This window comes from Microcaecilia unicolor, chromosome 12, assembly GCF_901765095.1.
Source record: "Microcaecilia unicolor chromosome 12, aMicUni1.1, whole genome shotgun sequence".
NCBI lineage: Eukaryota > Metazoa > Chordata > Amphibia > Gymnophiona > Siphonopidae > Microcaecilia > Microcaecilia unicolor.
The window spans coordinates 110,969,896-110,982,582 of record NC_044042.1 but is presented as its reverse complement, the minus strand read 5'-3'; the positions used below and the strand labels follow the sequence as shown (position 1 = coordinate 110,982,582).

The 12,687-nt window shown below is 42.5% G+C and overlaps 1 protein-coding gene across 1 annotated transcript in view; it reads right to left on the bottom strand.

Annotated features, from left to right (window-relative positions):
- Positions 1–12,687, bottom strand: part of LOC115481413 (alanyl-tRNA editing protein Aarsd1-like) — a 194,239-nt gene that overhangs the window by 26,868 nt on the left and 154,684 nt on the right. The window contains exon 9 of the mRNA XM_030220501.1: positions 11,112–11,169. Coding sequence (XP_030076361.1) covers positions 11,112–11,169 — 58 coding nt within the window. The remainder of the gene's footprint in view (positions 1–11,111; positions 11,170–12,687) is intronic.

Sequence of the window (12,687 nt, the reverse complement as noted above, 5' to 3'; positions counted from 1 at the left end):
GGGACTCTCGCCGGAATGTGAAACATCTCTTTCCCCCCCGCCGTTCTCGAAGATCCCTCCAAGCCCAGCGGTTGTAGTGAGTCAGCAGGAGAAACCAACGAACACCGGAAGTGTGGAAGCTGGCGGTCCTAGTGGGGTGACTGACTCAATATTAACAGCCAAATCCGCTGGGAAAGAAACGGAGGTTAGCCTGGGGACAATATGGCTGAAACTGTTAGAGATGGAGAAAACCCTCTTAAATTCATCTGGAGAGGTAAAAACCCTAGGAAATAAGATTCAAGAATTGAAAGATTCTGTTGAGACAACTAATCAAGATTTTTCTCAGAAAATTGACAGTTTGCAAAAGGAAGTGGAACAAACTAATGAATTCAAAGTTGCAGTAATAAAAGATAATGTAGATATTAGGAGAAAACTTGAAAATATTGAAAATTATAATAGAAGATTGAACCTGCGCTTGCTTAATTTTCCTAAATTATATGGGGTTTCTCCCCAAGATTTATTTGCAAGATTTCTTAAAGAGAACTTAAAATATCCTCAAGAAGCGATTCCTCCATTAGAAAAAATTTACTTTATACCTAATACAAGAAAGAAGGATGAAATAATAAAGGTTCAATCTGGACATGAGTTGGATGTGGGAAATATAACAGCGATTTTGGAACAGACAATAGAAACTGCCACTGAAAGAGCGACTTTGTTGGTAACTTTTCTTTTCCAACAGGACTTAAATGCAGTAATGAGACTTTACTTTAAAACAACAGACCACAATTTCGGTGGAGAAAAAATATGGTTATATCCAGATGTAACAAAAGTGACACAACAAAAGCGAAAGCAGTTTCTTTCAATGCGGTCAAAAATAATGGAACTGGGAGGCTCTTTTCTGTTAGCCTATCCATGTAAATGTATTGTGAGGTTTAACAGTACTAAATATGTTTTTTATGTTCCAGATCAGCTTAAGTTGTTCTTAGACTCAAAACAACGATAGAGATAATAATAGGATTGAGATTACGGTGTCATATTTTCTTATATAAATGTATTGAAAACTGATAATGTAGAAGTACTCCACGTATTCTAACCCCCCAAATTTTGAGGTCTAAGGAAGCCATTGAACTGTAATGGTGAATGGATTAATGTAAAATGTTTCTTTATTGGCTGTTTTTCACTTAACAGTGTATTTCTGTTTAAGTTTAATATAAAGTAATAAAAATTATGAAGCATATAACTGGAAGCATGCAGGAAGCAACCAGGAAGCATGCTCATATTGTGAACTTTTATGGTTAAAAAAAAAAAAAAAAAAAAAAAAAAAAGATATTCATAATTTATAAATTTATTTTTGAAGTGGATTAGTTCATAAAGAATATACATACACATATGTATGTATATATGTGTGTATATGTATGTATATTTATATGTGTATGCATGTGTATATATATATATATATGGTAAAGAGTATGTAGAAAGGGCTAGGGAACAAAAAGAGAAAGAAGGAGAGGAAAGAACTACAACGCCTAACATGCCCCAAAGGAACCCGGGGATAGGCAGGAGTATCCCTGTTACAGGCAGGCCTTTCCCAAGAAAGACCTCGAAATGAGAAACTACGACTCCCAGCAAGCCCCAAGGGAACCCGGGGATAGGAGAGAGTACGTGCCTTCCTGGGAGCCACCAGAAGAGGGCCGCAGGGGAGTGAGTAAACCCAATTCTCCAACCTGGGGGGAGGAGTGGGTGAAGAAAGAAAAGACACCAAAGAATCTTAATGAAGAAAAGGGGCAGCAGCTGGAAGGAGGGCGGGGTGTGCAGAGAATATGGATTGGGCTCCTGAGGAAGAAAGAGAGGAGGAGCCTTGCCCGAAGGAGCTGACTGAACCGGAGAACACCTGGGAAGAGCCGATGGACTGTGCAGCTCTGGCTCAACAAAGGCCATAGCAACAACGGGGCCAAACCGGGTCAGCGGGAGGAGGTCAGGTGAGAGTGTGACTGACCAAGAGGGTGGGACCCTAGGCTTTGAGCCCGCGCAGAGCCATTGAGAGAAGAGAGAGAGAGAAAAAGACTGTTGCTTAATTTTGTTGGGACTCTCCAGGAGAAAAGAGGGAGAGGGGAAGTAGCTGCTGAAGCCTGGACTGTGTAACTAACTGGCTTGAAGAGAATACAAAGGGGTGTATGCCGTTAGATAAATGTAAAGGCTGGTAGCTGAAGCAGGAGGACCCCCATGAGTACTGTGTGGCCCAGATGAAAAGGCTGTGTGTCTAGACCAGTGAAGAGGTACTGTGTGTCCCAGGTACTGTGTGTCCCAGATGAAAAGGCTGTATGTCTAGACCAGTGAAGAGGTACTGTGTGTGTCCCAGGTACTGTGTGTCCCAGATGAAAAGGCTGTATGTCTAGACCAGTGAAGAGGTACTGTGTGTCCCAGGTACTGTGTGGCCCAGAAGAAAAGGCTGTGTGTCTAGACCAGTGAAGAGGTACTGTGTGTCCCAGGTACTGTGTGGCCCAGATGAAAAGGCTGTGTGTCTAGACCAGTGAAGAGGTACTGTTTGTCCCAGGTACTGTGTGGCCCCAGATGAAAAGGCTGTGGGTCTAGACCAGTGAAGAGGTACTGTGTGTCCCAGGTACTGTGTGTCCCAGATGAAAAGGCTGTGTGTCTAGACCAGTGAAGAGGTACTGTGTGTCCCAGGTACTGTGTGTCCCAGATGAAAAGACTGTGTGTCTAGAGCTGGGTGCTACAAGGAGGGACTGTGTGTCAGGGACTGAGTTATTACTGACCCCAAATGCCTGTGTGAGAGGGCTCAGGGGGAAGAAATCTATGAGTATTGAACTGTGCAAGAAGAAATGTTTAAATTGGAAGATTGCACTGAGTAGGAAGAAATGAAATGGTTAAACTGGAAGAACAGTTTAAGCTGGTGAAAGTGTTTTAAGCTAAAAGAAGTGTGCCCCAGAGGCTGGAATAAAGATTTGTTTGAGATGAGACCTGACCCTGTTTTGTTTGTTTGAGAACCAGGTCACCCCGAGTAGAAAGGGGTAGGAGCATGATTTGCATAAATCTGCATAGGGTGAACCAGCTCACCCTGAGTGATAGAGGGACCTGGGATCCTGAGGTGGGAGCTTCATCATCACATTAGCCTCATCGTTTTCACAATATATATATGTATATATATATATATATATATATATTTATTTATTTAATGATTTAGATTTGGATACTTGTCTATAATTTTCGGTATTTATTTTTCTATAATCTTTAGTAATTATTTTTGTATTTCTATTTTTTTATATTCATTTTTTATTTTTCACTTTTATTATTCTCTAGATACTCAAGTGGAGACTATATGTTTTTATAGATATCGATTAGGTATGTGTCAAATTTACTTTAAACATATACGCAGCATATATTTCATTAGCTTTTTAATTCAATTTACTTGATTCATTTACCTATATATCAAATATATTATGAAGTTTTTGATTATTTAACATAATATGTGTTTTATTTTATGTCTGTTTAACAGGATACATATATATATATAGTTTGTCTATGAATGTTATGTTAGTGATTTACATTATATTATTTTTATTCATATTTTTTATTCAATGTGTACAATTAAGTTCTATACAATATTATTTTGATATTTCAATTAATTTTTTAATTTTTATTTAACTGTATCACCATGGTGTTCTATTACTATCAGCCGAGTATAAGATTATGGTAATGAAATGTAATTATTATATCTATTTTTATGCTTACTTGCTTTTATATTTGTTCTAATTGTTAAATGATTGTTTGTTTTGTAGCCCCTGATGCAGCCCAGTGGGGGTGAAACACGGCCTGTGTCGGGCTTGTTAATTTTTTTATTGATCCATATCAATTAAATATTGTTTTCTACATACGTATCTGCTTCGTTTGGTGTCCAACAGGCAGGAAGTCATCCATTGTTCGCACGCCAGAAGACTCTGGCAAAACTTTTAAAATTTTACTGTGGAAAATTTGCCATTTCCTGGGCCGACGTGGACGTCGACCCACATGTGAGAACAAGCAGCCTGTTGTCCTCGGAGAATAAGAAGTTACATAATAATCTAACCAATAACATAAAACAACAGAAAGAATCACATCACAGGAATCCTGGCAAATACTAACAAATACTGAGAGACTACTAACATCATTTAACACCATTAGTACTAGAATTAATGATCAAGTACCGGCTTATCCAACAAAAAAAGACTCTAATTGAGAAGGTTCCAAAAAAATATAATTGGTAGCCTGATAAGAAATACCACATCTACATGAGAAATGCAGAAAGAAGGAAGCACCCATAGCCAAAACATGAGGTTTTAACTGTAGGAACTGTTTCTTCCTCTGTTGAGTTATCTTGACACATCTTGAAAAATCATCATCTTATGACCACAATAAAGAACATCTTTTTTTTAGAAAAATAAGCTTTAAGAACCATTGTCTTATCAGCCTCCTTTAAAAAGGTGACAACCAAGGTTGCTCTGGTAGAGATAGCATCCTGAGAAGATTCCAGAAAATCTGTTTAATTGTAGGATCTTTCTCATCCAGGGAATGCCTGGGTTGATCAACCCCCTCCCCCCCAAACAACTAATTTTTACTTGAGTTGGTTATTACTCTGTTTACCATTAACCTTCTCTTTGCTTCATGTACAATTTCGCGTTCATAACAGATTTTCTAAATGTTAAACATCCAAAGCTATCCCAGTATGTTTATGATACTTTATTGTAAAATTGGATTCTTACAACAAATTACGTTCTTTTTTATATATATTTTCACAAATTAAATAAAGAATATTCTTGATACAAAAAAAGATTGAAAATATTAACATCCTATTACTCAAATATAAACAGGAAATATATCATCTTTCCGATCTCAAGTCCACAATTAGGAAGAAGAACAAGGTACAATTCTAGGAATATAAATTTCACTTACTAAGTTAAGCAATAGAAGAGAAACTCAGACATTTCATTATTAACTACGGAGTAGACGAAGATATTACTACTGGCTGCATGACTGGGGTCAGCACAGTCTTCAAATCTAAGAAAGAGGTTAAATGCACTGGATCATAAAATACATATGTAACCAAATTTACTTTCAATACACATTTGCAGGGAAAATTCAGCCAGAACAAAACCACCCATTTGTAAAACCCTAGGGCGAAGCTTAAGCAAACAGTAGACGCCGCTTTTAGGTTGCTCTAACAACATCTGGAAACACTCTAATCTTGTAATTCATAAAAAGTTCTTCCCTATGCCAGAAGAATTGCTTTAATACCTAGTCTCGGTCAGGTTGTAACACAAATGTTACTATTAATGTTGCTGGTTTTGAGCCCAATTCATCTTCTTCAATCAATTGTGTGAGATTTAAAGCATCAAAAGAAACATCAGCCCCTTCTGCAATAGGTTGATTTGTATTTTTCTTTTTACATGGTGGCAAGTAGTATATCTTGGAGACTGGTGGATAAGCTTGTTCAGGAATCTTCAATATCTCCAGTAGGAATTTTTAAAGGTAATAAGAGGAGCAATGGAAGACATTTTAGGAAAGTTTATCAAACGTAGAGTATTAGCTCTCTGTTGGTTTTCCAAATTTTCAATTTATATTGCAACAATTTGTTTTCTTTAATCAGGTTCACATGAGCTTGTTGAAGATTACCTATATTACTAATATTAGTTTCAATATTTTTTTCAATTGTTATTATTTTTGTTTCCAACATAGAGATTTCTTTCTAAGGGAGCCTTAAGAGGCGTATTTTCAAAGCACTTAGCCTTACAAAGTTCCATAGGTTACTATGGAACTTTGTAAGTCTAAGTACTTTGAAAATGAGCCCCTTAGTATACTGACTCATAGATAGCAATTTTTGAGAAAAGGAGGTTTCCAACCCCAAAAGTGCTTCCCAAATGGTATCTAAGGTGATCATTGGTGGTTTCTCAGGCAAATAAGACTTAATGAGAGAAGCAAATTCAGTCTCTATTCCTTCCGAAGTGTGTCTCTCCCTTGCAACTTTGGAGTCCAACAAGACGTTGACTCCTGCCCATACCTCAGCTTCCTGGATGGAACAAGCCGGCACTTCTACACCGTGACCTGACCCCGCAGCAGGAAGCACTCCCTGAGCGTCCACACAAGGGGCCTCCAAAGCACATCACAGGTCCGTCGCCAGCATAAGCAAAGGACTCTGTGAATCAGGGCTGAGCGTGATGTCAGTCTCAAGCTGGAGGAGCGGATTACCTCCCACCGCTCTCTCCAGCAGCGAGGATTCCTGCCCCGAAGAACGTCCAAGAGCAGCGAAGCGGTTCATCGGTCCCACCATTGGTACTGCAGTTGTTGCGGGGCCCACACGCTGCTTACATTAACGCAAACGTTACATTAACATACACTGAATGGTCACCCATACTATGGTCCGACCACTACAAAGCACATATTACCCTCCAATGGAGAACGAAAGACCTACCTAACAAACAAATACAAAAAACCTACACCACAAGAGGAAAAATTGATCCGGTTAAATTTTGGCAACAGATCTACAACGACGGATGGACAATAAAGACAGACACAACTCAATTCCTCTCAAACTGGGATGATAGATGTAAACTAACACTGGACAACATCACCCCGATCCAAACCAGAACTTCGCACAGAAAGAAATCAACACCTTGGTTCAACGAAGAACTGAAAAAACTCAAAACACAAGTTAGGAAACTGGAACATGAGTGGAACAAAAAGAAAGCCGATCCCATACTTAACGATTGGAAACAACTTCAAAGGAAATATAAATACACCATAAGACAAACCAAAAGGCAATACTACAAAACTGAAATTGGACCAAATTACAAAGACACACACAAACTCTTCCAACTTGTGAATAAATTACTAGACACCACTCCAGTCACCAACAATTGCAAAGACACACCAGGAGCTGACGACTTGGCAAAATAATTCAAGGAGAAAATTATTCAACTGCGACTGAAAATACCCGCTAGCCACATCGAATACACCACACTCCTAGACTGCCTGGACCCAGACGCTGGAATCTACCCAGCAGACAGGATCTGGACTGAATTCACAACACTACCGGAAGATCTTATCTCACAAACGCTCAAAAGATACGCCAAATCCTACTGCAAACTAGATATTTGGCCAAACAACCTCATGAAATCGGCCCCTCAACAATTTATAATGGACCTAACAAACTACGTGAACTTTATGCTAAAAAATGGACTCTTCCCAAGGGAAAAAGGTAACATCTTACTCACCCCTATACAAAGAAAAATGCTAATGAACTAACGAACTATAGACCAGTAGCATCCATCCCACTAATTACCAAAATAACAGAAGTGCATTAGTGCATGCTGTGTACACACCCATAATATTCCTATGTGCATCTACACAGTTAGCACACGCTAAAAACATTAATGCACCTTAGTAAACAGGGCTCTTATTTAGAATTGGGTCCAGCACAACTCCAGTCCTTCTATTTCCACTTTAGTGGTTACATTATTCATGGGTATGCGCTCAGATTTTTCCCGGTTGACTTTATTGCCAAAAAGAGAGAGAGAGCTTGGACCAAAATTAGGAGAGCCAGAGCAGATAGTCTGGGATTGGAAAAGAATATTTATAAACCAAATTGAGCCCTATTTTCCCCAGCACTGGAAATGGTGCACACTGGAGCTGAAACTACTGCCAGCGCCCACGTTGGGCCAGCGGTAACTCCAAACTGGAATGCGGTAAGCACGCATTGGGCCCCCTCAGTTTGTACCTGAGGCAACGGAGAGTTAAGTGATTTGCCTGATATTTTTATCCTCTGTGAGTTTATTTTTTTTGGTCCTTTTTCAAAAACAAAAAGTCTGGGATGTAGGAGGAGCCAGAATTCTTAGTAGACTGGCCACACAGATATCCCAGCAGAGCAGTGGAGAACCCTAGGGAACACTGCAGTGGACTTCACATAAAAGCTCCCAGGTACACATCTCACCCTTACCCCTTTATATTGTAGAGTGAGCCCTCCAAAGCCCACCAAAAACTTACTGTACCCAGCTATAGACCACTACAACAGCCCTTATGGCTGCAAGTGTCACCTATATGTGGGTAGAATAGGTTTTTGGGGGGCTGCCACATTCCACTACAAGTGTAACAAGTTAGAGTGGATTATGGGCCTGGGTCCCCTTCTCCACGGTGCGCTGCACCGACCACTAGGTGACTCCAAGGACCTCCTTGCTGCTCTAACAGGATTGGCCATAACATCTGAAGTTGTAATAGAGACTTGCACCATCCATCTCCCGTCCCACAAGGCGTACTAATCCCCAGCCCTGGCTGACCCCTTGCATCCGTTACCTTCGCTCCTGCGCCCAATCTGCTGAACACCTCTGGAGGAAATCTCGCACCCATACCGACTTCATTCATTTCAAATTCATGCTATCCGCCTTCCAGTCCTCCCTATTCCTTGCCAAACAGGACTATTACACCCAATTGACTAATTCCCTCAGCTCCAACCCTCGTCGTCTCTTCGCCACCTTAACTCCCTCCTCAAAGTGCCCTCTGCTCCCACCCCCCCCTCACTCTCTCCTCAATCACTGGCTGATTACTTCCGCGACAAGGTACAGAGATAAACCTCAAATTCACTACCATACCACCTCCTCCTCCTCACCCTTTAACCCACTCCCTCAACCAACCAACCCAGGCCTCCTTTTCCTCTTTTCCTATTATCACCGAAGAGGAAACCGCCCACCTTCGTTCCTCCTCGAAATGCACCACCTGTTCCTCTGACCCCATCCCCACCAACTTACTTAACACCATCTCCCCTACTGTCACCCCCTCCATCTGTCATATCCTCAACCTCTCTCTCTCCACTGCAACTGTCCCTGACACCTTCAAACATGCTGTAGTCACACCACTCCTCAAAACACCATCACTTGACACTACCTGTCCCTCCAACTATCGCCCCATCTCCATCCTACCCTTCCTCTCCAAGAAACTTGAACGCACCGTTCACAGCTGCTGGCTTGATTTTCTCTCCTCTCATGCCATCCTCGATCCGCTTCAATCCGGTTTTCGCCCTCTACACTCGACAGAAACGGCACTCACTAAAGTCTGTAATGACCTGGTCCTTGCCAAATCCAAAGGTCACTACTCCATCCTCATCCTCCTTGACCTATCCGCTGCTTTTGACACTGTCAATCATAATTTACTTCTCGCCACACTGTCCTCATTTGGGTTCCAGGGCTCTGTCCTCTCCTGGTTCTCCTCTTATCTCTCCCACCGTACCTTCAGAGTACATTCTCATGGATCTTCCTCCACCCCCATCCCACTCTCTGTCAGAGTTCCTCAGGGATCTGTCCTTGGACCCCTTCTTTTTTCAATCTACACCTCTTCCCTGGGCTCCCTGATCTTATCTCATGGTTTCCAATATCATCTCTATGCCGACGACACCCAGCTTTATCTCTCCACACCAGACATCACTGCGGATACCCAGGCCAAAGTATCAGCCTGCTTATCCGACATTGCTGCCTGGATGTCCAACCGCCTCCTGAAACTGAACATGGCCAAGACAGAGCTTATTGTCTTTCCACCCAAACCCACTTCTCCTCTCCCTCCACTTTCTATCTCAGTCAATGGCACCCTCATCCTCCCCGTCTCATCTGCCCGCAACCTTGGAGTCATCTTCGACTCCTCCCTCTCCTTCTCTGCGCAAATCCAGCAGATAGCCAAGACCTGTTGCTTCTTTCTCTATAACATCAGCAAAATTCGCCCTTTCCTCTCTGAGCACACCATCCGAACTCTCGTCCACTCTCTCATTACCTCTCGCCTTGACTACTGCAACCTACTCCTCACTGGCCTCCCACGTAGCCATCTATCCCCCCTTCAATCCGTTCAGAACTCTGCTGCACGTCTTATCTTCCGCCTGGATGCTCATATCACCCCTCTCCTCAAGTCACTTCACTGGCTTCCGATCAGGTACCGCAACCAGTTCAAGCTTCTCCTACTAACCTACAAATGCACTCAATCTGCAGCCCCTCACTACCTCTCTACCCTTATCTCCCCTTACGCTCCTACCCGTAACCTCCGCTCACAGGACAAATCCCTCCTCTCTGCGCTCTTCTCCACCACCACCAATTCCAGGCTCCGCCCTTTCTGCCTCGCCTCTCCCTATGCTTGGAATAAACTTCCTGAGCCCATACTCCAAGCCCCCTCCCTGCCCATCTTCAAATCCTTGCTCAAAGCCCACCTCTTCAATGTTGCATTCGGCACCTAACCATTATACCTCTATTCAGGAAATCTAGACTGCCCCAATTGGATTGTCTGCACATTGTAAGCTCCTTTGAGCAGGGAATGTCCTTCTTTGTTAAACTGTACAGCGCTGCGTAACCCTAGTAGCGCTTTAGAAATGTTAAGTAGTAGTAGTAGACTGGTATGTACTGTTTCTTTCACATCTTTGGGGCGTGAGAGTGGGGTCAGTGACCACTGGAGGAGTAAGGGGAGGGGGGTCATTCCTTTATTCCTCCAGTGGTCATCTGGTCATTTAGGGCACTTTTTTGTAGCTTAGTCGTTATTAAAACGGGTCTAGATCAAAACGTCTTCGCTTTAGTCCTGGACGTTTATGTTTTGATTCATTATGGCTGAAAAATGTCCAGGAATACCCAAATCCCACCCTTAACATGCTCACAACATGCCCCCTTGAGATTTGGACTCACTGCGAACAAACTGCATAGATAAATGTCTGCGAAATGGTTTTTGAAAATACAGATTTGGACATTTTGGTGAGCAAAACGTCTAAATGCTCCTTTATTCCACTTTTTAGATGTTTTCCTCTTTCAAAAATGAGTCCCATTATCTACCAATTCCAATGGAGCTAGTTCCCCAGCCACCACACTACTTCTTTCGGCATTTCCTCTTCATGTATAGCCAGAAAAGCTCTGCTATTATGAGCTAATGGTCTCCTGAATTAACATAACGTAGACTTTTAGGGCTCCTTTTACGAAGCTGCCGTAGTGATTAGTGGCGCGTCAAATGCGACAAAGCCCATTCAAATCCTATGGGCTGTGTCGCATTCGGCACACGGTAATGGTAAAAGAAGCCATTAGTCTTTTTCCTGAACTAGAGAGTGAGACTAGAAATATTCATCTTACCAGGAAGTTGTTTTGAATCCAAACATTAAATCCGCAATGGCAGTAATGAGATGTTGCCCTGAAATTAGAAATGAATGAAGCATGTCAATGCAGAAGGTAGTGGTAAAAAGTGATCATGTGGCCTATCCACATCAATATCTGTATCCTGTAATTTAAGAGCGTCTCCCTCCCTCCCTCCCTCTCTCTGCTCTATCTCAAGGATGCTTCAATTCTGCCACTGTTTTGGCTCCTGCCATATCTACTGGAAGTCGGTTCCAAATGCCAGACAAGAGACCTGCTTTCAATAACATGTGCCGAGGTGTTGAGCTATCACCAGACCATTAAGCAGACACAAATATGAACCCCTCCCCCCTCTGCAAAATGTTACCAAGTAATGCTGCTGTCCAACATCAATCAACTCTACAGCTAGCATGGAATTCTACACCCAGAGAGGCTCATGTCACACACAATGCTGGAAAAGTTTAGGAAGTAGCCAAAGGTGGCTGGTGCCAACAATGTGCATTTTCCATTCTGAAAACAAGCATTAGTTACGTGGTTTGTAACATTCACTACTAAAAGGAGACTTACTTGATCCTGAGGACATTTGGCAAATTTTCAGGCCAGATACTCAGTCGGCGGTGCTGAGCGTCTTGCTGATCGCTGCCAGGGTCCTACCCGGAAATTCAATGCCGGGCCATGTCCAGGCTCCAGCACTGACGTTCCAGGTACAGGAAGCCGGCCAAAACATAGCTGGTTAAGTGCGGTATAGAACCTGTGGTGCCCCAGGGACTGGCAGGGGACTATCTGGACAAAGGTCTTGTTTCAGGAGAGGCCACACTCACAGGTGCCCTACAGCCATGACCTGAGAGAAGGGAGCGGAAAGGAAGACTGCAGTCATGTGTGCTCTCCCCCCACTGTGGGGCCTGGTAGCAGCTTCCATATACTTTACACCTCTGCCAGGTGCTGCAGTGAGCAACCTAGGTTCAAAGGTTATTGCTGGCTGGGCAGCCCATTACACAAAAGAAGCACCAAGAGCCTTCAAAAACGGGACATAGTCTTCCATCATAGACCCATTATAGGTCTATAATGGAAGACTGATTTTCAAGTTTTACAATTAAAAGAACTGCGGCCCATTTTTGAAGGATCTTTGGTGTTTCTTTTGTGCTTTGGACTTGGCTCTGTACTTTGGACCCTCTCTGTGTTGTTTCGTGGGGCAGCCCATTACACATTCCTTGTGAGGATGTTATAATGCCCTTGTATCACTCCATGGTGTGACCGCACCGCGAACATTGTGTTCAATTCTGGTTGCCGCATCTCAAAAAAGATATAGTGGAATTAGAAAAGGTACAGAGAAGGGCGACAAAAATGACAAAGGGGATAGAACGACTTCCCTATGAGGAAAGGCTAAAGCGGCTAGGGCTCTTCAGCTTGGAGAAAAGGCAGCTGAGGGGAGATAAGACAGAGGGCTATAAAATAATGCGTGGAGTTGAACGGGTAGATGTGAAGCGTCTGTTTACACTTTCCAAAAATACTAGGACTAGGGGGCATGCGATGATGCTACAATGTAGTAAATTTAAAACAAATCAGAAAAAAATTT